This window comes from Gopherus flavomarginatus, chromosome 2 (genome assembly GCF_025201925.1).
Source record: "Gopherus flavomarginatus isolate rGopFla2 chromosome 2, rGopFla2.mat.asm, whole genome shotgun sequence".
In the NCBI taxonomy this organism is placed as follows: Eukaryota; Metazoa; Chordata; order Testudines; family Testudinidae; genus Gopherus; species Gopherus flavomarginatus.
Genome location: NC_066618.1, coordinates 90,097,879 through 90,122,706, shown reverse-complemented (window position 1 = coordinate 90,122,706; position 24,828 = coordinate 90,097,879). Strand labels below are relative to the sequence as shown.

Here is a 24,828-nt window from a genome sequence, read left to right as displayed (position 1 = left end):
TAGTTATACCCACAAACTTGTGATATATTGCTGGGAAAAGTTAAGTGTAATATTTATGTAGCCCTGTGGGGCATATAGCTTTGTAACAATCCTGATCTGCTATTTATGTACTGCACTTTTAAGTTTCTAGGCATCTGCTTTTTGCTGGAGGCAGCTGTGCTCCATTAAGAAGCAGGAGGGGGACACCCCCATCTCCACCTACATGCATCATGTTCTCTACCGGAAAACTTGAGTTTTGTTGTTTGTTCTATTTAACCAGGAGAGCCCCTCACTTTTGCAGAGCTATATGTCATTGTACAGTTCTCACCCTCACCACTTTTTTTTTATTTTTTTCCATACACAAAGAGCAACTGTCCAATTTCATTTCAAAATGATTTTATTGCAGATTCAGGGAAAACAGCAAAGCAAGAAAGAACAAACGTAAAGTCTCCATGAGAGATCACAGTATATGCATCTCCTCTGTGGCAGGATGCATATGAATTGAACTTGAAGGGTGTGGTTGTGAGTAATGCTCAGAGCTGACCTATTTCTGTTCCCAGTGAAGTCAATGACAAATCTTTCATTGACTTCAGTGGGAGTAGAGTTTCACCAGTGCTGAATGCTTTTCAAAATCCCACACACCATGTCAGCTGTTTACAGCAAAGAGAAGACTCGGAGAAATTTAAAGGTGGCAGTTCTCAGAAACTAAAACCTTAAATTACAAAGCTATGTACACTGCAGCACCTCTCACTTGGAAAGATGCCAAAGTTCTTTACAGATTCTATTCCCAGCCCTCCACAGGTGCACAGCATATTGTATGCAAACCTATACAAACAAGGTCTGGGTGAATTTTGAACAGTCTGGATATTCAGTTCAGATAAACACTCTGGATTACTAGCCAAAAAACTTATCTGATCTGAACCATGTTGGGTCTCACAAAAATGGCCTCTCTTGCTAGATTTCCAGTATTTCCTGCTTCCAGCCATGCTGTTCTTATGCTATTTCCAATCTTTCTTGTGGAATTACTACATTTATGCCTTTGGTCTGAGCCAGAACCAGAAATGCAAAGGTGAGTAAAAATGAAAAATAACTTAAAAATAAAGAAGTTAACTGGACCCTTTGAACTACCCAAAAAGTTCCATTGAAATTTTGGGCAAAGGTTTGGGTCAGTTGTCCATCAACAAAAGAGAGACACCAAAATAAAGAGAGGCATCTTTATTATTATTCCTTATTAAGTGCCAGCAATCTACTCAGGGCTAGATAAGATCCAACATAAAGACAGTCTCTGTTTTTGAAGAGCTTACAATCTAAAAGACAAACTGAAGAAGACAAGATATGCTCTTTACCACCTATATATAAAAGTTTCTATTCACTTGAAGAAAGCCACAGAATCCATTAGACATTACATACAGTCTATTGAAAAACAATGGGAAGCTTTAGTTAGTTGTTTTTTCCCCTAAGCATCTGTCATGGGGTCACTCATCACCCTAGCACTTCCTGCTGGGCATTTTGGGAATTAGCTCAGTCCCAGCAGGTGCACCCTCAGGTGGTGGTGGCTCTCCCATCCTCTTCTCTGCTTGCAGACCCATTACAGCTCCTTTCTCTCAGCATCTGCTTGGTGACACAGCCATCTAGGCATGTCATTATCATGTTTCTCCCCCTTCTGGAAGACTCCAATAAGAGTCCAGCCACTCCTCACAGTGGCTTGGCAATCCACAGCTAGGCCACCCCTTCAAAATCTAGGGGGAGGGAGAAGGAGGCAGGCCCAGGGACCCTGCAAACAATAGCTTCCTGCTGCCTCTTCCTTCCAACTGACTCTCTCTAGTCCCTGGGCCACTTCCCCACAGCCTCAGTTCCTTCTGCTCCTGCCTCTGGCTCCAGCTACTTTGCCCTCTTCCCAAGGCCTCGAGCCCATAAGTCCTGGCAGCCTGTCAGGAGCTCTCACCTCACCTCACCTCACCTCACCTCACCTCACCTGCCCCGCCCCAGGTACTGATCTCACTGTAGCCCTCTAGGAAACCAGTCTTCTCCCTAGGGCTTCCTGCAGCAGACCAGGTGGCTCTGGTCTGCAGCTTCCTTTTATTTGGGCCCTGATTGGCTGGTCTAGCCACCGCCCTAATTGGCTGTTTCCCCTGCAGCCACTCCTTTGGCTGCCTGCTGCTCAGCCTCTCTATGCTGGTTTTAACACTGTGAGGGTCAGTGTGGGGCTGGCACCCCGTCACAGCATCTGTGTGCACAGATCTGTTCTATGCACAGAGAATGATATTGTTCATGCTCTAGGGAGCTTACAATTTAAATAGACAGGTAGCACAAGTCCACTCATAGACCCCAAAGGTTGTATTTTCACTTCTATTGATGTGACTTAGTTTGTGAGTTTCCCAGGAGAGGTCAAAGAATCTAACCCTGCATACAGTGCTGTATATAGCAGCAGCATAATAAGGGTAATAATTAGGCAACTGTTATTTGAATACAACATCTCTTTGCCAAAGGGACATTTCTTCTGCTTCGCAGCCAGAACTACAGGCTCTTTTGTGAAGCACACTGGGTACTGAATAGCCATTTTAAGATTGACTCTTCCCCCTCCTCCCTACAATCCTTCCCAAACATACTTTCACATATTTCACATCTTCTCCAGGACTGTAGATTTTAAAAATATCTTTGTTATGATAGAGGCAAAACCTAGGCAGAAGAAAATCATTGTTAATTGCCTCTTTGATGAATTCATGTTGCTATAGAGATGGAGAAAACTCCATTAAGCATTTGATGTATTACAGAACTCACCTTCAGGGTAAAGGTAGGAGCACAGGTTGGTGATTATTCTGTGTAACTTTCCAGTAGGAAGAATGACAATGTTATTTTTTCCCCCAGTTTTCCTGCACTGAAGAGGAAATGAAGTTCTGTGCTTTGGGGTTTTTTTTTGATTTTGTAACTTAGCTATAACTTTTGGTGCTCAGGCCCAGATTTGTAAAGGTATTTATGCTTAGGTCTTTTAAAAAAGAAATGTAGGTTCCTAAGTCAGTTGAGCATTGCAGACACTAAATAATTTTAAAAATCTGGGCCTTCATCCCATAGCTTATAAGTGTCTTAGAAATGGATGGCTGGATAGATAGGCACACAAGGGAAAGAAAGAGATACAGTTAATAAATTGGCAGTTATATTTCTTGGGTTCATTGCTGTTATACACTTTCAGAAGCTCCGAAACAAAACATATTTTCCAACCAATTTTGCCAATTTCCACTTTACAACTATTAGGCCAAATTGTAGCTACTGCTCTGAGAAGAGGAAAAGACTCAAGGACCATTCCCCACAAGCTCCTCTGCTCAGCTGGCAGCCACAACCCCTCTATTCAATGCAGAAAGATGTGGTAGCAGCTAGTACTGCCAAGCATTTCAAATTGTATGTTTTGGGATATGGCCAGGGGTGCACACACCCTGTGTGGGGACATGTTGGTACTAGGGGGAGTACATGTGTGATGTCTACCATCCTGGCTGAGGGACCAGTGGTTGAACTGGTGGCCTCTAGAGCTGAAAGTCTCTGCCACCATAGCATGAGCTAAAGAGCCAGGCTCTCAAGCTGATTGCACATGATTGAGCACAGAGAGCAACGTAAGACATTAGCCAGTGAGCTGTATACTTTACCAGTTCAGAGGACTCTCGTGTCTAGCAACTGAGGCCTACAGGAGTTTGAATCCTGAATGAACTGGTGACCCCACAGCAGCGAGATCCTCATGCTGTTTTGGAAGGTACTGTTTTTCTCTTTTCCCTCCTGTGAGTTTTTCTACTGAAGGAGACAACTGGGGCCACTGAGTCTTTGTACAAACAGATGTTTTTAAAACTACCTGGAGACTAATTCCTCTCCCCTCCCCCAGCACAGAACATTCCTGGAGCGTTTCAATCTTGATTCTCCTCCTCCACTGTCCATGAGGTGCTGCTCCTAATTATTGCATGAGACCCCTTTAGTGGCAAAAGAAGAGAAAGTAAGAGAAAAGCTGCTGAATGCTTTCACTTCATTTAACAGCTAAATACCAGCTTAGAAAATGACGGCATCTGTAACTTTCCCAAGTAGTCATCCATGAAAATGGGCTCATGAAGGATTTTCCTTATGGAACATAATCTGTAGTTAGTTCAGGGGTCGGCAACCTTTCAGAAGTGGTGTGCTGAGTCTTCATTTATTCACTCTAATTTAAGGTTTCACGTGCCAGTAATACATTTTAACATTTTTTAAGAAGGTCTCTCTCTGTCTATATTATATAATTAAACTAGTGTCGTATGTAAAGTAAACAAGGTTTTCAAAATGTTTAAGAAGCTTCATTTAAAATTAAATTAAAATGTGGATCTTACGTTGTCGGCCCACTCAGTCCGCTGCCGGCCTGGGGTTCCGTTCACCTAGGCTGGCAACAGGCTGAGTGGGACCAGCGGCTGGAACCCCGGCTGGCAAGGGGCCGGCAGCCAGAACCCGGGGCCGGCAGCAGGCTGAGCGGGACTGGCAGCTGGGATCCAAGCCCAGCAGCGGGCTGAGTGGCTCAGTCCGCTGCCGGTCTGGGGTCCCGGCCCTGTCCACATACAGTTGGTACCTACCTTCTCCCTGGTTCGAGCCCATTCTCTTCCTCTCTCTGCACTGAGCTGAGGTGGGGTGCACTGAGCACAGGGCTAGGGGTGAAGGAGCAGGCTGGGGGTTGGGGTGTAGGGTCTGGCCAGGAGCTAGAATGAAGGAGGGGGCTCAGGGTTGGGGCAGAAGGTTTGGGTGTGGAGTGCTTACCTAGACAGCTCCCATTTGGTGTGAGGGATGCAGGTGGGAATGGGGGGGCACGGTGCAGGAGCTCCCATTTGGTGCTCGGGGTGGGGGTTGGGCTGTAGGGGGTGCAGGAGTCAGGGCATGGGATGTGGGGGGGGCTGGGTATATGTCAGGGTGCAGAAGTCAGGGCAGAGGGCTAGGGGCATGTGAGGAGGGTGCAGGAGTCAGGGCAGAGGGCTGGGGGCATATGAGGGGGGTGCAGGAGTCATGGCATGGGGCATGAGGGGGCTGGGTATGTGTGGGGGTGCTGGAGTCAGGGCTGGGGTTGTGGGGGGTGCAGGGGTCAGGGCAGGGACTGGGGTTTGTGTAAGGGGAGTGAAGGGAAGAGTGGAGGGTTGGGTGTCTGTGAGGGGGGTGCAGGGGTCAGGCAGAGGGCTGGATGTGTGTGGAGGGGTGCAGGGATCAAGACAAGGGCTTGAGGGGTGTGGGGGTAGAGTGGGGAGCAGGGTGGGAGTTGGGACTCTTGGGCTCCGGGAAGGGGCTGGTGTCTGATGCTCAGGGAGGAGTGCTGGGAGCGAGGACTCTGGATTCCTAGGTTTCCAGCTGGGCTCTAGTTGTTTGAGGGGGTGGGGGGCAGACAGAGACCAGGGCACCGGACTCCTGGGTTCTCCCCTCAGTGCCGGAGGGGAGCAGGGTCCAGTGACCTGGGTGGGGAAAGTGGCATGACCCAGCTGTTTCCAGGGTCCAGCAGGTGGCGAGCCACAGCCCCTGGACTTGGGTTTGGGCTGTGGGATGCGACCTGCCTCAGTACAGAGTCGAGCTAATCCTGGCACTGGGGCTCCAACCCCGGGGCAGCCTGCCTGAGTCCAGGGAGCGGGGCTGGCCGTACTCAGGGCAGACAGGTGCACAGCGCAGCTGGGACCCAGGACTCTTCCTCACTTACAGGCCTCGTGGACACTGCAACTCCTGTGGGCCGAGGTCCTTCTTCCTGCCCCTGCCGGCAGGGCCACTTCCAGAGCTGCTCAGACTCTGCAGACACCAGGTAGCAGTATGGACACGCTAACCCAGAAACACAACCTCCCGCCGGAAGTGATGGAGGTCAGGAAAGCATGTGCAAATGCCAACAGGAGGGGCTGAGAAGAGCGGGACGGGAAGGCTTTTTAACGGCACGCTGCTGCCTTCCGGGGTCCTGGCCACTGGCCCCACTCAGCCTGCTGCTGGTGGCCGGGACCCCGGCAGGCAGCAGTGTGCCATTAAAAATCAGCTCGTGTGCTGTCGTTGGCACGCGTGCCATAGGTTGCCGACCCCCGGTTTAGTTCATTTCATGTACCTTTGAAATTATATAACCCTATACTGCTCACAGGTGAGATTTTTGCAGTCTTCATAAAGCCCAGTTACTAGAGCTCTGTTTGCCTATTCTGCATAGCAGCTGAAGATGAAAGCCATCACATGAACCTGGGGGCTGGCTGAAGTGCTTCTCCTCCATTGTGGGATTCCTTGATGCTGGAAGTGTAAACTGTATATACTCATTCATTAGCCCGTTTGTTTATAAGCTGACTTCCCAAAATGGACAGGTAAAAATAGCAAAAACTATATGACCCTTTCATAAGCACCTATATTTCTAGGGTTGGAAAACTTTGGCTCCCGGCCTGTCAGGATAAGCCACTGACGGGCTGGGATGTTTTGTTTACTTGGAGCATCTGCAGGCATGGAGCTCCTCAGCTCCCTGTGGCTGCAGTTCGCCGTTCCCAGCCAATGGGAACTGTGGGAAGTGCTATGTCAGCCCAAAGGCCCCCAGTGACACCAGTGTACCCCATCGCAAGGTAAGGAGCCATGCAGCTTCAGATTCTCACTCCTTCTCCAGCCCATGTGCCTCCTCTCCGTTGTTGTGTATGGTGCCCTCCTGGAGCTGGGCATCTTATAATTCTAGTCTCACTCTGTCCCCAGAGGAGAACCACACTAGTTCCACTGCCAGGGAACCTCCATGTCAGCAGAGCTGTTGGGCTGCATTTGCCTCATTATAAATAACAACAATAAAAAGAGAAAGTGCATCAGAATGGAAGTGCAATAACTCAGTGCCTTTCCATGTCCTTTCTGGTTTCAGAGTAGCAGCCGTGTTAGTCTGTATCCGCAAAAAGAGCAGGAGTACTTGTGGCACCTTGGAGACTAACAAATTTATTTCAGCATAAGCTTTCATGAGCTACCGCTCACTTCTTTGGATGCATAGAACGGAACACACAGACAGGAGATATTTACACATACAGAGAACATGAAAAGGTGGAAGTAGCCATACCAACTGGAAGAGTCTAATCAATTGAGATGAGCTATTATCAGCAGGAGAAAAAAAACTTTTGATGGGATAATTAAGATGATCCATAGAAGGTGTAAGGAGAGCTTAACATAGGGAAATAGATTCAATTAGTGTAATGACCCAACCATTTCCAGTCTCTGGTTAGGCCTGAGTTAATTGTATCTAATTAGCATATTAATTCGAGTTCTGCAGTCTCTCTTTGGAGTCTGTTTTTGAAGTTTTTTTGTTGCAAAATTGCCACCTTCAAGTCTGTCACTGAGTGGTTAGAGAGGTTGAAGTGTTCTCCCACTGGTTTTTGAATGTTATGATTCCTGATGTCAGATTTGTGTCCTTTATTCTTTTGCATAGAGACTGTCCGGTTTGGCCAATGTACATGGCAGAGGGGCATTGCTGGCACATGATGGCATATATCACGTTGGTAGATGTGCAGGTGAACGAGCCCTTGATGGTGTGGCTGATGTGATTAGGTCCTATGATGGTGTCACTTGAATAGATATGTGGACAGAGCTGGCATCGGGCTTTGTTGCAAGGATAGTGTTTATGTTGTATGGTGTGCGGTTGCTGGTGAGTATTTGCTTCAGGTTGAGAGGCTGTCTATAGGCGAGGACTGGCCTGTCTCCCAAGATCTGTGAGAGTGAGGGATCATCTTTAAGGATAGGTTGTAGATCTTTGATGATGCGCTGGTGTCCTTTCCAAAGCTGAACTGTATGGAGGATTCTGTCTGTGGGAGGATGCATGTCTCGCAAAAGAGGATTTTTTTTTTACACTAAGTACATTAAGAGCCTGATTTTTCTGGGATTCTGAACCCCTAATTTCAATTTCAGATTTTTTAGCATCTCTGAAATCAGGTCTTTAAGATCTTGCTGTAGTTCTGTGAAAATCCAAACTGCTGTTACAACAGAAATTCCTGTAGTAAATGTGGGCTAGTGAGTCAGCTGCTGCAGCAGTGGCCTTATGTTCATTTAATCTGTTAAAATGAATACAACTTTTCAAAACCCATGATCAGTTACATTTGCTCCAAGTCATTTTAACAGTCCCACTGGAAGCTACAGTTTTTTTCTGTATGGGATGGATTACTCTGTAACACTAACAGCGCATTTTCAAACATTTTCAGGAGCTTTTGTTATTATAATATTTAGTATTTTGAACTATTACAACTGACTACATCTAACTTTATTACCATGCTGTTAGTAATAGTGTCCTTTTCTTTAAAGCAGGTCCAGATCCTAAACTGGTGTAAATCAGTGTAGTTTCATGGAGGTCAATGGAGCTATGCAGATTTAGACTATCATGATTTATAACAATTCACCTCGGTATCAGTATTGCATTTCTAGATTTCAAGCTGAGCTGCAGAATGTCCATCATGATCAATTATCTAGCAATGAATTCTTTAATGAAACTGTTGTATTCTGGTCTTATATCTGTTAGGCAAGAAGATTCTTTTTTCCAAGAATCGGGCAAGCACAGACAATACTGAAGGGGGCTTTTATTTACGGTACTGGAAAGACTGACAAGCAGCTTCAGAAATATGATGCCAGCGTGGCCAGTTATATACATTTTCTTATTAATTCATTTACATTTATTTGTACATACAGAGACAGACATTGTTACAAGTCAAGTGAGAACCCTGAACAAAGATAAAAATAAGAACAGTACATACATATAGAGGTCGTCCTAAATGCATCAAACATTTATGACTACCTTGCTGGGGAGGGAGATGGGGTGAGGTGGCAGGGTAGGAATGAATGCTTAGAGATATCCAGTGGGCTGTGAAGAGAGGGTTTATTTTGTTCTAAGAACTAAGTTACTGAGCGGGCATTGGCAGCAAAGAGTCCTGTGGCACCTTATACACTAACAGACATATTGGAGCATGGGCGGGCATTGACCATATAAGCTTATCAGTTGTTTACAATTGTCAGTGCCGTTTGTGCTACTGAAATATTCCTGCTTGCTTGTCTGGGCCCGATCCTGTTTTCCTTGCTGAAGTATTTCTTTCCATGGGCACAAGGTTTGTTCTTACTTACTGATAAGGTGAACTAAGTTATCATGTATTGACAAAAACTACGTCCTTGCTTCTCAGCAGTTTCTGTCTTTTCTGCTGGCTGAATTTTAACTCCTTCCTGACATATCAAACCTAAAAGACTGTCTCTGAGCACCTGGTGCTGACAATATTATTTTCAATAAGGACTCATTTCCCAAGTCTATTGTGCTATTTTAAAACATCACTTTCACTTCACACAATTACCATCAATGCACAATTGTTTTGTCTTGTTGAATGCCAATAAGAGTTATCCACATGTACCGAGGAGAGAATCTAATCCTGTGTACTTGATCCTTGATCACATCAGGGCTTACAAAACATTCGCTATCAAAACTGCACTTTGTCAAATGGGCATGCAGCATACTTAGAAATTTCTTCACTGTTATTTAGATGACACACAGGTGGGGAAAGCTCAACCAGGCAGGAGTGAAGTCATGTTTGTAGAAAAGGGGAAGTGTTCTGAAGAGCTTGTTGCCAGTTTGTGCATGACTGTTTAGTTAATGAGTAGAAATGCCATGAGAGCTTATTTGGGGAAACCTTCCCTGCTCTTTTTGCTTGCAGGCCCATGTCAGGAAAAGGATCAAGAGGTGTGATTGCCCTCTCTGCCTTAGCTGGAGACTCTCCCTGTTTTGCTCACCATGGTCATCCATTTATCCCTTATCCAGATAAAGCCACTGTTGTGTGCTTCTAATTAGGCCTCCTTTGAAGCTGATGCAAAGGCTCCAATGTGGAATGCAGCTTCTGCCTTGTTCTTTATAATAGGATTTGGTTGGCTTACATGCTTCTTTCTGCCATCTACACTGGCTGCCAGTACCCCATGCAATACAGTTTAAGGGCCCCCTTGTGCATGGTGGAAAGAGCCCTCAATTCAGTGGGACATGAAAGTGCTCAGTACATCACAGAATCAGGCGTTACTGTATAGATCTTTATACTGTATAGATACTTTATATACTGTATAGATACTTTATAAACTAGGCCCTATGTACTTGAATGAATGCCTCTTATTGTGTGTCCTTGCTTGTTGGTTACTAACTGGTGTCAGAGCTGGTTTGCTCTAAGCATCTGATTCAATGGCCATTTAGTTCAATGAGAAGGCTCCTACTGTCTTTAAAGGGCTTTGGATCTGGCCTTAAGTTTCCCGATTCACTACAAAGCAGGCTGGAAGGAGGTCTTTCCTAGTCAAGAGTTTTCAGTTGTGGAAATCGCTTCAAGAGGCTCACTGCTGGATTCCCTCACTGGCTGTCTTTAGGAAACTGGGCAGTTCTTGTTTATTTCAGTAGGCCTAGTTTTGACAGCTTTTTGCCCCCAACCTGATTTGTATCTGTTGACCTTCTACATTCTGTTTAGAGTTGATTTCTCTGAGAACAGGGAGGTTTGCTTGATGGTTATTGTTTTTATTCTTGTGTCTCATTTTTTTATTTTTTTATTTTGTACTCTGTGTATTATTTTTGGCTGGTTCATTCTGTACTCTTTTACATAATTTATATCAAGCATCTCAATAAACAGCCTGCAAGGGTTTACTTAAAATAAGTGTGTGAATCATGCACTTATCCTGGTTTGAATCTCCAGTTCACATGATAATATGCTAATGTGGCAAGATGACCTATCGCAGTTGAAGAAACCTTTTCAGTCCATGGCGAGTCAGATTTTCCTGCCCCTTTCCACCTCCCCATGCTTCGTCCACTTTATACATTATTGTGAATATCACATTTTAAAATAGAGGCACTCTCGTCACTTCCATAAAATTTCAGCAAAGGTTTTACCATGTAGCATTCTGGGAAATATATATATTACTTTGATAGGAATTTTCCTAAAGTCAAATCTACTAGCTGGGTAAGGAGGTGATCCTGCAAGAGACACATCACTGAGAGTAAAGGGTGCTCAGCACTTCTCAGGCTTAGGCCCAAAGTTTGCACTAGTGGCAGTAATAGACTCTCCTCCGTTTTGTTGATTCACTTAGGAATGAAATAACTATGGCAAACTCCAGACTCAATATTTGTACATCTCCCTTCCTGTATCTCTCCTATATAGCACAGGATTAGATATGGTTGATACTCCTAAGGAGTGATATTTATAAGTATCTTGTGATCTCCCTACTCTATCTTCTGCTAGAGTTTGAGTCTCAGTCTATTCCTCTTTCGTAGAACTATCTGAAATTGAGTGGGTTTGGCAGGAGGTGGCTTAGATGAACTACATTTTTTTTGCTTCCCCCCCCCCCCTTTATTTGATTCACGTGAGTTTGCAACCATGTTTTTTCTGAATTCTGTATTTGTGTGCTCCCATTTCACATGGGTTTCCACCCTAACACTGGTTTACTATAAATTTGCCTGAGACATTGTCCAGGTATCCCTAAAGTCTGTACCCCAGGTTTGCTCAAAATTCAGTCACTCTTCGGTGAACCTAGCCCAAGTTTCAGGTTTGTACCAAAAACTTAGTAGCAAGTAAGTGAAAAGTTGCACAATACACTACTCTTGACCACTGGTTTGAGAACATAGATAAGCATCAGAACTCTTAGCCCTATTCCAATGGAAAACCAGGTAAAAGGCAGTGACTTATCTCAGTTCCTGTCTGTGATGCTGAAAATAGAACTTGCGTATTAGATCTGGGCAAACTGGTCACAACAAATAATTTGTTTGACAAATTTAGTTCCTTTTGGTTTGGAATTATCTGCAAGCAGGCCCCCCCCCAAGTTGTTTTTCAAAATTATTCAAGAAATGGTTTGTGCAAAAACATCTCTGTTTAGCGATTGTTCACAAACTGTTTCCTGCAGCTATTGCTTTGAGTCATTGCTATTTGTGTTTGTACACGTGAGCTCTTAGCTAACAAGAGAGAGGATGGTTGGCCTTATGGTTAAAGCAGTCAACTGAGATGCTGCAAGTCTAAGTTTGATACCCAGCTCTGCTCATGACTTCTTGTGTGACCTTAATCTCTCTGTGCCGTACTTTTTCAGCTTCGTTGAATACCCTTTATGAGTAGTTACCTGACCCTAGAGTAGCAATGCAAGGCTCAAAAACACACAATATTTTACAGGCTCAGGGAATGACATTCTTGTTTTTTATCTGTATCAGTAATGGGGAGAATTTATAATCAGAGTCAAGTTTTATTCATTAGGCCTCAGGATTTTTTGTTATAAATATGGCCCCAGCATTGTTTTCATCTCAGGAGTGCATAGATTTGACATGTTCAGTTATCACAATCATAGCCACAGGCATCAGCTGAGAACACAGGAAATCATAACGCTCTCGATTTCCATTGGCTCTTGGTCAACTGGAGTAATTTTTGTTGAGTCTTCCTCACTTCCTTTGCATTTGTTTTCATGTATTGCGATGGTGCACCCTCTGCAGATGTAGACTTAGGGTTTCAATTCTCAGCTGTGCCCATCATCCATGTAATGCAGCTGAGGGTGAGGCAATCCATTTTCAACTCCCTGTTCCTTGGGCCATCCAGGGGCTGGTGTGACTCTCAGCATACTTTAGAGCAGACATAGGCATAGAGTTGACTATGGCCCCCACAGTGTATTCTGGCCATATCCTCTCCCCAACATGGAAGTTTTGTCAGTGGCAGCTCTGCTTTCTGGGCAGATGGAATACTACCCGGCTCAGAAAAATGACAAAGTAAAATCAGAATCAAATAAACTTTGTTTTCACCCTGATTCTTTGCACTATTCTTAGCTTTTTATTTAACACTGTGACTTTTTTTTGGTCAGATGAAGGTTCCATGTAGCACATTTTCTCTGCTCCACAGTGTATAATGCACATGCATGCAGTTCAGCAGGGGGCTTCAAAACAGCAGCTCTGGCTTTCACAAAGTCCCTCTAATTAATGATGAATGTGCATCCCAAACCAGGAACAATGTACCATGTAGTATTGTCTTAGAGATACTTCCTATTTCCCCCCCAAAACTGTAAGATCACGTCTCACAAGCATGAAGCCTAGACAACAATAATGCTACTCATATAGCATCATTCACCTAATCACCTTTACAAACAATAATTATTTAAGTCTCTCAAAAATCTGAGTTAAGTAGTTATAATTATCCCTGTTTTACAGATGGGGGAACTAAAACACAGAAAGGGTTTGCTCAAGGTCACACAGCAAGTCAGTGACAAAGTTGGGAATAGAAGCCAGAGGTCCTAACTCCCAGTCTTCTGACATAATACCCCCCTCTTTCCCCGCATACTAATAGTGGGAGTCAATAATGATTAAGGAAATTGAACGAATTGTGTTCCCTTTACTTGGCTATTGAATCAGGATGAAAAATGGCCTGTCAGTATTCTGGATATACCCCCATATACTTATCAGCCAGCTCATCACCATTGGCAGTGACTCTGATACAATTCCATTTAGCAATAAACTTTTCTCCATGCTAAGCAGTGGGAAATCCAACAGTTTGGCCGAGTCCATGCTGAGTCATGAAAACAGAATGAATATGAAGAGTGAATGCCTCATGAAGAGCAGTAAATCACCTAGCGGACACTCTGCAGACTCTAATTCTACTTGCCTGAATGACAGTCTCCTTGAAAACAGGAAAGAATCAGAATACTTATTACTGGAGATGGGATAAAAGAAGTACTTTGCTTACTAGAACATTTTAATGGTACATGTTATTACTCCAGGGATTTATTAACATGAGAGAGCAAAGTGCGCATCAGAAATTAATGTTAAGTAGTTCACATTTGGGCATGTCTTTAGCTTCTTTGATGCAATAGGTAATACATTTTCCATAGAATAATCATCTGATGCTACTATTTCATGGATCACTTCATTTACATTTGATAACCAAACCCAAATCACACCCATTGCTGGTTATCTCATGCTTCATTCTTGGTGTTCGGTGTGTAAAAATGGACCCAAAGCAAACCCTGGATTCAATCAGCTACAATTTAAAAGTTTAGAAAATTCAGAACCAGGTATGGATCCATGCATGAATTTCACAGCTGACCACTATCTCATTAATGAGTCAGAACAAAAATCCCAGATCCAACCATCCCTGAATTCCGGGGAAGTTTGGATCTGAATCCTAGCCTCAAACTCATCTTTGATTCAGTGATACCGTAATTATTATATATTTAGAAAGAAGACCTGGTGCTCAGATACCTATATAGGTAGGTAAATACAGACTTGAACTTTACATTTAGGCCCCCTTTCACTAATTTGACAGTATGTTTTCTCTTTCTTCTATACAGACAGAAATATTGGTTGGGGTGGACTGGGATACAACAAAATCCATGGGTGGTTCTCCACCAATCTGACAGTAGCCCTGTGAATGAGTGACCTTTGTTTTTGTTTTATAACCTCTAGCTATCAAACCTCAACTGCGCCATTTCAAGAGACCCAGTTACCACTCAGGAACCCACTTCCCACCCTTTCACAAGAAGTCCGAGGAACATCCGGTGAGATACAAGCTGCTCGACCAGAGGGGCAGGATGAAAAAGATTCAACATATTTCTCAGAACTGGAATAGGAAATAGAAGAAGAAAGGAAGTTCACACTGCTTTTTGCAAGCTGATGAAGGACACTGTGTAATAATTGTGGATCATTTTAATTCTGCACCAAGTGGGGAGAAATCCAAGATGCAAGCAAGTATATGATTTAGCCAAATAATTCCATGGAAGCTTCCAGTAGAACCATTCTCAATAGCGTTCCTCATTGCTGTATTATTCTCACGTTTAGGGCTAAAATATTGGGCTTTTGCTTTAAATTTTCAAAAGTAAATCTGCATACATAGATTTACTATCAAATTAAGAATGGTATAGATTCTGAGATTTTAAGAGACCATTATGACCATCTAGTCTGATCTTCTCCATAACACAGGGCATATAGAACTTCACCCAGTAATTTCTGCATTGAACCTAATATGTGTGAGGTCCCGCATAGCCACCTTTAAACTGATCGTGTTATGAATAAGACACCTGACAATTATACTACAATAAGGATTGAGAAATATGTACAAGGAATGGGAGATGAACAACTCCCCACTAATTTCACACAGAAGGGGAAAAAAAGAAAGCATAACATCACATTACAATGCATGAGGTTTATTTAGCTTTGTTCAGCTACTAATAGATGTTTCTGGCTTTTGGCCCATTGATCAATATGGAGATTGGAATCCAAGTCTATGAGGCCATACTCCTCCAAAGCTTTGTATGTAGGAAGGAACTCCTAGATTTAGAGAAGCTGGGTAGAACAAATACCTAATACAGAATCAAAGCGGTAAGAATAGGAGAGGGTTGCAGTCTCATTACTCATGTAGTCAAGTTCAGCCTCTTGGTAAAGAGCACTAAACAGGACCATATTAATCTCTAGTGCTCTAAGAGTTTTCATTCCTGGAAATGCTGTCTCTGAAAGGCATTGTTACAAATGATGTTAATAGTGAAAACTAATTGGTTGGAGCTGTGACATTATCCCCACTGATTATCCCCGCTTCAATAATACATGAAATAGTGAAGTTCCAGGATTAACATCACAAGGTGACACATCTCTTTGGTCCCACAGACATGCAGGTGTGATAGCAGAGTTACCCATCCCGCCTCTTGTCCCATTTGGCTATAGGCTACAGATGTGTTAGTCTGCCTGACATCAGAATGGCTAAATTTGATGTGCATAACATTGTGGTGCCACATAGATAGTATAATAAAGGCTAAGTATTGTGGGGAAAATTGCTGGGGAATATTATAGGCAGTGCAATTTTTTATTAGAAATTACCTTGCAGTTCTTTGTGCACTGGCCTAGGACCTGTAGCATTTCACAGATGGCCGCTGACAGTGAGCTCCACAAAACAGGCAACCTCAGCGTATTGTTCCTACTTGCAATTACTTTATTGTCTTCCTCTTAAGTAGCACATCAGCTGCAACTGATGTCATTGCCTGTCAGTTAAGTCCATCCTATTGGCTCTGTCTTCTCTTTGTGCATTTGGTTTCTGTGCTCTGTTTTCCTCAGACACAATCAGAATTATCATCACTGTAGAGTCTTCAGTTACTGTGCTCCCCAGCCACGTAAATGCAGTGAAATGTGGTATATACTTTGAAGTCATCTGTTACTAAAATGTTGAAAACCTGATTTATATCTGGGAATTCTCAGCCTGATGAAGAGCAGATATTTTCACTATATATTGCTTGTATAGTGCCCTGAAATATTTTACCTTACAGAGTTGTATAGAAATTCAATATATTATTATTCCAAATGAATTTTCTGTGTCTGTGTCATTTCCTTCTCTCAAACAGCCCTTGACTTACCACACTTTATCTGAGACCTTTTCCCCTACCTGTCTACACGCTTGGCATTCAAATGACACCAGTTTAGACTTACTGGGCCAGATGTACTTTCCTGTTCCCCTGGGTTCAGTTTAACTTGCACTTCCTTTTTATTATTTACATTGTGTCACTGTAGAGTCTAAGCATGTCACAGACAAAATGGATATAGCCTCACAATGTATCCTCCTCTGGCAATGTAGAGAAGTATTGTCATCTCATGCTTATGGATGGGGAATTAGGCACAGGGAAACGAAATGATCTGCCTGAGGTCACACAGGAAGTATGTGGGAAAACCAAGAATTGAATCTGGTTCTACCAAGTCCAAATTCACCATCCTGTCACAGACATTTCCTGCACCAGCCTGGCTCCTTCTGATGAAAGGGAATTTACCTGAAGAGAAAGCACATTGGACTGACACTGCCTCACCTCCCTTGGCATTTATGGCAGATGGGGACCACTCAAAAATCCATTAGGTGCTTTATAGGAGCCCAGGTTTTGTAGGCTGTTAAGGGGGTGTGCTGAATTAGTGCATTGTCTTCCATCTACCCAGGCCATTCCCCAGTGAGCCCCATCCTCTTTTCAAGCTTTGCTGGCCTCCCTGGACCTGTGATGGAGTGTGCTCTACCACACTGGTCCTGAGAGAGTTGAATTAGGCCCAGTGGTGAGCTGGAGCTGGTTCCCATCGGTTTGCGGGAACCGGTTGTTAAATTTAGAAGCCCTTTTAGAACTGGTTGTCCCGGTTCTAAAAGGGCTTTTAAATTTAACAAAAGCTCCAGCAGCTCCCTGCCCTGCCCCCAGCCCCAGCTCCCCTAGCTCCTGCTCTGCCTCTGCCTCCTCCCCTGAAGGCTCCTCCTCCTGGCTTCCTGCGAATCAGCTGTTTGCGCGGGAAGCCTGGGAGGGCTGAGAAGAAAGCGGCAGCTTCCTGCAGGTGAGCTGGGCCGGGGGACGTGAGGAGGGCTCCAAGCGCCACGCAGCTCCGAGCCAGCCCCGGCCAGCGGCTCCAGGCCAGCCCTCGACTTCAGGCTGGTCAGTGGCTCTGGTCCGGCCCCCGGCTCTGACTCCAGGTTGGTCCTTGACTCTGGCCCAGCCCCCAGCCCGTGGCTCCGGGCTGGCCCCCAACTTCAGCCTGGCCAGCAGCTCTGGCCCATGGCTCCGGCCCTGCCCCAATCTGGCCCGCGATTCTGGCCCGGTCCCCGCCTTCGGCCCGGCCAGCAGCTCCAGCCCGGCCCCCGACTCCGGCCCAGTGCCCGCGGCTCCCAGGCAGTGCAGTAAGGGGGTAGGAAGGGGGTGTTGGATAGAAGGCGGGGGGGTGGATTAGGGTCGGGACTCGGAGCGGTCAGAGGGCAGGGAACGGGAGAATTGAATGGTGGCAAGGGTCCTGGGGGGGCAGTCAGGAAGGAGCAGGGGTGTTGGATGAGGCGGTGGGGGGCAGTCAGGGGCAGGGGTTCCAGGGGCAGTCGGGACAGAGAGAAGGGGTAGTTGGATGGGGCAGGGGTCCCGGGGGGACATCAGGAATGAGAGGAAGGGTTAGATGGGGTGGCAGAGGGCTGTTAGGGGACAGGGAAGGGGCTGGATGGGGCAGGGGTCCCAGGGGTGGGGTGTCAAGGAACATGGGGGGTTGGATGGGGCAGGAGTCCTGGGGGGCAGAGGGAGGGCATGACCCCCTCATGGAGTGAGGAGGAGGGAGCTGGTTGTTAATATTTTGGCAGCTCATCACTGATTAGGCCAGATGGGCCCAATCAGCCAATTAAGCTGCAAAGGGGGGAGATTTAGGCTGTGGGGAGGCTTCTAATTGAAAGAAAGCTCACCTGGAGGGAACAGGCAGGACTTCTATAAAGCCAGGAGGCCGGCAACTGCCGGAGGCCTGAGGTAAAGAAGAAGGAAGCGGGGCACTGGAATCCCCCTGAGAAAGGGTTTATCTAGGAGGCCTAAGAGAGAGGGAACTGAAGGCTGGGGTTGGTAGGAAATAGTGCAGAGAGGAGAGCAGCAGCGTTGGTGAAGTCCCGTACTTTAATTGCTCACTATAGGCCCCTGGACTGGAACCCAGAGCAGAGAGTGGGCCTTGGTTCCCCTACCATCATCCACTGCAGAGTGGTATTGCTAGGGGCAGTGAGTGGGAAGATTATCGGAGGCACTGTGGCACTGACATAGCCAGGGCAGTGTGCCTGAGGACTACCTGACGCTGCTGGTGTGGAAGGATTTTGAAAGACTTCTCCCAGATGGGGAGATCACAATGTGACTTGGCTGTTCGGAACTGTGACTGTGTGCGTGTAATGAGAGTGCAATGGTAGAAGTGAAGAAAGAGGGTGCTGAAATGGGCAGAGCTAATGGCCAGAAGGAGGTGCCACCCAGCAGTCAGTAGAACACACTCTGGTATTCCCCCACACCTCTGAAAGACAGGCCAGTCCCCTGAGTTTTTTTCTGGGAATGAGAAAGTAGATGGGGCTAGCCTCAGGATGGAGGCTGGGCTAGGCATTATTTTGGGCTGAAAAGATGTAGGAGATTTTCCACCTCTTTATGATTGGTGAGTGTGGGCCTGATTTAATGTTTTAATTTCATTTTTAAATAACTCTTGTAATGTGTCTAGATTTCAGGGGGGGGAGAATGCAGTAACCAAATCTGAATAAATAAAAACTGTCAGTTTATCCCAAAATATATATTTGATATTACACTATTAGTGCAAAAAAAGGTCCGATGATTTGGCTTCTTTCCTATACCGAGGGCTACAGATTGTCAATACCCACTCTAGGTTCTTGGTTGAGAGCCCCTGCAAATTATTATAATAATTAGCTCTTTAGTTTTCATTTATAGGTCTTATAGCATTTTACACTTAAGGTAAATATAATTATCCCTATTTTTACAGGGGGAGGGGGGAAACTGAGGCACGAAGACACAAAGTGACTTGCCCAGGGTTACCCAGCAGGCCAGGGAATAGATTCCACATCTCATGAGTCCCAGCCTAGTGTTGTATTCACTGGATTACACTGCTTTATTTAAGAGTGAGTGATGTCACCACATGCCCCATTTAACAATATGTTGCTTGCAGTGTCGTCGTAACTGTGCTGGTCCCAGGATATTAGAGAGACAAGGTGGGTGAGGTCATATCTTTTATTGGACCAACTTCTGTTGGTGAGAGCGACAAGCTTTCTAGAAGAGCTCCATGTAGATTGAAAACCTGTCTTTTACCAAAACAAGAGGGTCCAGCAAAAGACATTACCTCACCCACCTTGTCTCTTCATATAACAATATGTAACTTAGGAATGTAGAAGGGTCATCTTCTGTTGTTGTGATTCTCTAACTTTATATAGTAATGTACTGCTAATATTAGCCTTCTAAAAGCTCTCATGGCGTGTGTGGATTATCCCATGTACATACTGGATACTGGAGCAAATCATTCCTGGGAGACAAAAAACTACTAGAATTAAATCAAATAATTCAACTCAGTCCAACTCCTCACCGGCTGAACATGTTGTCACCCTACCAGTGCAACACTGCCATCTAGTGTAACTATTGAAGAAGTTTTCCAAGCAATGTGTAGAATGACATACACCGTTTGAGAGAGACCTGGCCTTGCAGTGAACTTTGGCATTTTGCTTAGATGCTGCAAGTATAGAAATGGTGACAGTCTGACTAAAATAGCTCACTCAAGGATTCCGAGTCAGGAAACTTGATGGCATTTAGAGCTGATTGGATTATTTGTCGCAACTCTTAGGTGTAAATTTAGCCTTTTTTCCGTTTGTGGTTCATTTGTGAATGCATCCATTGTTCTAATCACTAGAGACATTTCCTTCAGCAAGGCAATGGATTTTTTAAGCATCTATTTAAAATCTGAATTTTAAAATCTTACATTCGTTATGACTTAATTATATAGTAGAGGGAGGGATTCTTTAGGGTTTATTCCATATATTGTGTATGCGTGTATCTATATCTAAATAATTGTGTGTGTGTGTGGCTTCTGTATCCTCTCTAGGAAGCTGATTCAGCAGAAGCAGGGAGAGGGGCTAGTTGAACTAGGGGACAGCAGGGGACCTGGGGAGATGGAGAGAGCTGAGAGTCAATTGGATGTGAGTATACCACAGGGCAAGGAAATCAGGGACTGGTAAGGCAAGCTAGGCGGTGGACAGCCTTGTTCCCCAATCCTTACACAACCTGTTTCTCCAGCTCCATTCCTTCCCCCTTCCCAAGATCTGCTGTTCAGCTGTGCAGACAGCTTGCCAGTCTGCCTTCAGGCTGGTCCCATTGAATCTCAGCCAGCCTCTCCATCCATTGCCCTTCTTCTCCTGGTGCAACAAATCTACTGTCCATAGGACCACAGCTGCTCTCTCATAAATCTGGGAGAGTTGCCAGATGGAGAAGATGTAAATCAGTGTTAGTGCATTGCACTCAATGATATTATGCAGACTTACACCAGTTGAGGATCCAGCCTCAGATCTCCCTGATATTTGGAGAAGCAGGCAACACCTGGAAGAAAAGTTCTGGCCCCACCCTTCCATTTAACTCACCCTAGTTAGTCTAGTTAGTCTGTCTTTGTAAAGTAAGATTTCCAGATAGGAAAAAGGTAAAAGAGGCTTTAGAGCGGCTGGCAATGTACAGTATTACAGAGATGGTATTTGTTCCCAAATAAATAGAGAATTCCAATAGGAAACACAAGAAGAGGGGAGTAAAAACTGAGACAATGTTGAGAAGAATGCAATATTAAACAAATGGGCTGTGTTCCCTTTTAATATGTTAGGAGCCTGATCCAAAGCCCATTGCAGTCATTGGAAATCTTTCACAGAATCATAGAAGATTAGAGTTGGAAGAGACCTCAGGAGGTCATCTAGTTCAACCCTCTGCTCAAAACAGGACCAATCCCCAACCAAATCATCCCAGCTAGGGCTTTAAAAACCTCTAAGGATGGAGATTCTACCATCTTCCTCGATACCCCATTCCAATGCTTCACCACCATGCTCCTAGTGAAATAGATTTTCCCAATATGCAGCCTAGATCTTCCCCACTGCAACTTGAGACCATTGCTCCTTGTTCTGTCATCTGCCACCACTGAGAACAGCTGAGCTCCATTCTCTTTGGAACCCCCCTTCAGGTAGTTGAAGGTTGCTATCAAATACCCCCTCACACTTCTCATCTGCAGACTAAATAAACCCAGTTCCCTCAGCCTCTCCTCATAAGTCATGTGCCATGGTGGCCATACAGTCTAGGACCAGAAGGGAACACCAGATTATCTAGTCTGACCTCCTGTGTACAGCAGTTAGTCAGCTTGTTCCATTCTCTTGCTTATCACACCTAAAAGACTAAACATGGACAATGCAGCCCATTGCTGGGACATTTGCATTCCCAGAGAATTTTTCCCAGGTTTATCTTCTCATTTCCCAGCTTCTGTCTCATTTGTGCCTTCTCAAGGCCTTTGTTTCAATCAAAAAGATGGGTGAAAGATCCCTTTCATGGCTTGCTGCACTACCTTAGCTGAGCAGACTGACAGAATGAACGCAGGACACCCATTTCCCTGCTAGAAAATTAAGATCAAGGGAACATTTACATGGAATGAAAACTGATTTTAACTTTCACTTCTTGCATTCATTTGACCAGAAGTACTACATTTCCAAAATCTCATTTCAATTTCTGCTGGTGGGTTTGACCTCATTTAAAACAATCCATGAGGTTTGGGGTTGTAAGGATCAGAATGAAAGGAGTCATGAATCTGGTTAAGTACACCTTGGCTGCAGTTAAACAAACCACATTTTTCCAAAGGGCCTCAGCCTAGTGCCTGATTTTCACTTGTACGTGCAATTTTTGTACACTCTCATTTGCAGGTATAGCTGATAGAAGGCCACATTTTCAAAATGTGACGTTTTTAAGAATGTGGCCACTTGCATGTGTACTTTTTGCATGTTAACAGACAGACATAGGGCAAGAATAACATAGGGAATTTGGTGAGGGAAGATGACCAACTAATGGCATTTAGTACTGTTTTAGATGGTTAAAGCACAATGCAAACATCAATTAATCCATTAAACCGCTGCAGCTCTAGCAGCCTTTGGCCCTCTGTGGCAATGGAGAGGTTCAGATTCAGAGCCGTTCGGAAGGGAACAGTGCTATGTGCATACACACACAGTTTGTAACACTGTGACGTGCTTTTGTGAGTCCTAAAAGATTTTAAAGATTTCTTTATGACCAGTTCCCATAGAAAGTAATATTGACGTGACTTCTCATCATGTAATTGAGCCATTGAAAGCAGTGAGAAATTATACACGTAAGCAGGGTCTGAATGAGCTTTCCTCTGACATCTAATGATGAACCAGAGGGAAAGACTTCAGGAGCACCCAATCTTCCTAGATGTTCAGCAGACAGACCTGCTTTGCCAAAGTGATCAATTTTGGCTGGTTTTGGGTTACAATTCACTTTAGTACTGAATGCAGGGGTAATGAAATGTTATCCTTATTGTACGAGTAAACAGCAGCAGGACTGTACTTAGCACACTCTGAGTGGGTCACCCTGATTTGAACCTCACTTGCTAAGCAGGGGGCAGGGATGCCAACTCCCAGTAATAGAGAGAGGGGATGGGGACAGGTATTCCTACCTGAGTGTGGGAACTCTGCTTTTAGGGTCTTTGATTCCATTTGACCCACCCTTCTTGAGTGTTTAAAGACTGAGTGATTAGACTTAATTGAAAGGCCTTGTTTCTGTTCAGTAGTTACCAGGGCTAAAATTACTGATGAGCAGGTTTAGGGGCTAAGCATTACGCCTGGTGCGGGGACAGTGTTGCAGGGAAAGACAACACAGAGACTGCACTAGCAGTGAGGTTCCCCCCACTACCCAGTGGAATTGCTAAGAGCTGAAATCACTAAGACGTGGGCTAATTTGCAGAACCTGAGAATGCAGCGTCGCAGAAGTGGCAGTGAGTTGCCAGCAATGGCAGAGAAAACAGCACACCCCTGGCCAACAACAGAGGCAGTGGCAAGCAGTGGCAAAGATAACAGCAGGAGCTGAGGCACTGCTTGTCCCTCTCCCCCACTTTTTCAGGAGTAGGAGTGAACCTACACGAATGCAGCTCTGAATTCTGAATCCCTAATTTAATGCTGGGATCGCTTTCCCTTTTAATGAAAGTTTTCTTTTGTTATACACAGACTCCGTGTTTGCAAGCAGGGACGTATAGTGTCTTTGAGAAGCCCAGGCATTGTGGTTAATTTCCCCCAAATTATCGAGTGAGGGCTCGAGCCAGTTCTGTTTTGTATTCTTTAAAGGAACCCCTAGATGTTTAACCTGGTCCTTGTTGTTGCTGACACCACCTGGCAAAGGGGTTACATACATATTGGTCTTGCCAGCGAACATAGCAAAAACCTACCGTTCACCAGTTTCCCAAATGGAATTGACTTTCCAGTTGCTCAAATAGCTTTGCAGGTGGAAAATAGTAAATGCACATTTGACAACTTATGAATATGCATATTTTTAAAAATGAACTACGCCTAGTGGTTTATTCAGTGGCTTTTTATTGCAGGCTTTTGCATTGGCCTATATGGGGATGACAAATTTAGATGTGAGGTGTCACTGGGGATGTAACTTCTGCTTAAAAAATGGACAGTGCTTAAAGTGTAAATGGCTTGTGCTGAACTAACAAACTAGGTTAACATTTCCGAGCTTTTGAAACAGACACCTTCAGACAAACGAAGCCAGTTTCTCCCTATTTTCACCCCTGCCCTGTGGTGTTAAAGGCTTACCCATCTAAATGTCTACATCTGCCTCGTCACCATGGTGGCTCCATGGAAGACCCACCCACAGACATCTGTCAGGGGCACGCTCCACACATCAGGAAAGGCTGCATTATTGGATGAAAATGTTCCTCCAGTATTTCACTGGGCAGTCAGGTTTGAGTCTCATTGAAGGACTCTTGCACTTTTGAAGTCATGAGGAGGAGTCACTGTTGAAGCACGTTTATTTTCAGTTGGATGAGATGCCTTGGGAGCCACACTGCTACCCCTGAACTTGACCCAGCAGCCTGGCAACAGCATATCTGGGTTTGACAATGAGATCAGAGCTTTCACTTTCCTGGAGATACAGGGCTCAGGTCTTCAGGGTATGCAGCTTTTGACTCATGATGTAAATTGAGAGGAGCAAATGCTGGAGGGTCAGCGCTGTACCCAGCAATTGCCATGTGGCATTCAGCAGCTGGCTGGGAGAAATACCAGGAAATGAATTGTAACTTGAATTGCAAAGCATTACCTGTAACATATACTCACTGCTCATCATACATTAATATTGTTATTTGATATGTGGATTTTTGTTAATATTTTGTCTACTCCGGGGTTGGCAACCTATGGCACGCGTGCCAAAGATGGCACGTGAGCTGGAGTCCCGGCAGGCAGCAGCGTGCCATTAAAAATCCTGCCTCGCCTGGCCCAGCCCACTCTTCTCCACTCTCCAATCCCCCTGTCCCCCCCCGTAGGGGCAGGGGGCAAGGGGCAGAAGCTTGGTCCTGCTGGCTACCCTGCCTCTTCCCGTAGTGTGCTCGGTTCC

At 44.9% G+C, this 24,828-nt stretch overlaps 1 protein-coding gene across 5 annotated transcripts in view; it reads left to right on the top strand.

The window, feature by feature from the left end:
* The window catches only part of PDE1C (phosphodiesterase 1C), a 556,559-nt gene extending 540,895 nt beyond the window's left edge, over positions 1-15,664 (top strand). For all 5 annotated transcript variants that reach the window (XM_050937959.1, XM_050937953.1, XM_050937951.1 and 2 more), the window contains one exon: positions 14,366-15,664. In XM_050937959.1, the coding sequence (XP_050793916.1) occupies positions 14,366-14,535 (170 nt within the window). In that variant the 3' untranslated portion in view covers positions 14,536-15,664. The remainder of the gene's footprint in view (positions 1-14,365) is intronic.
* The last annotated feature ends 9,164 nt before the right edge of the window (positions 15,665-24,828 follow it).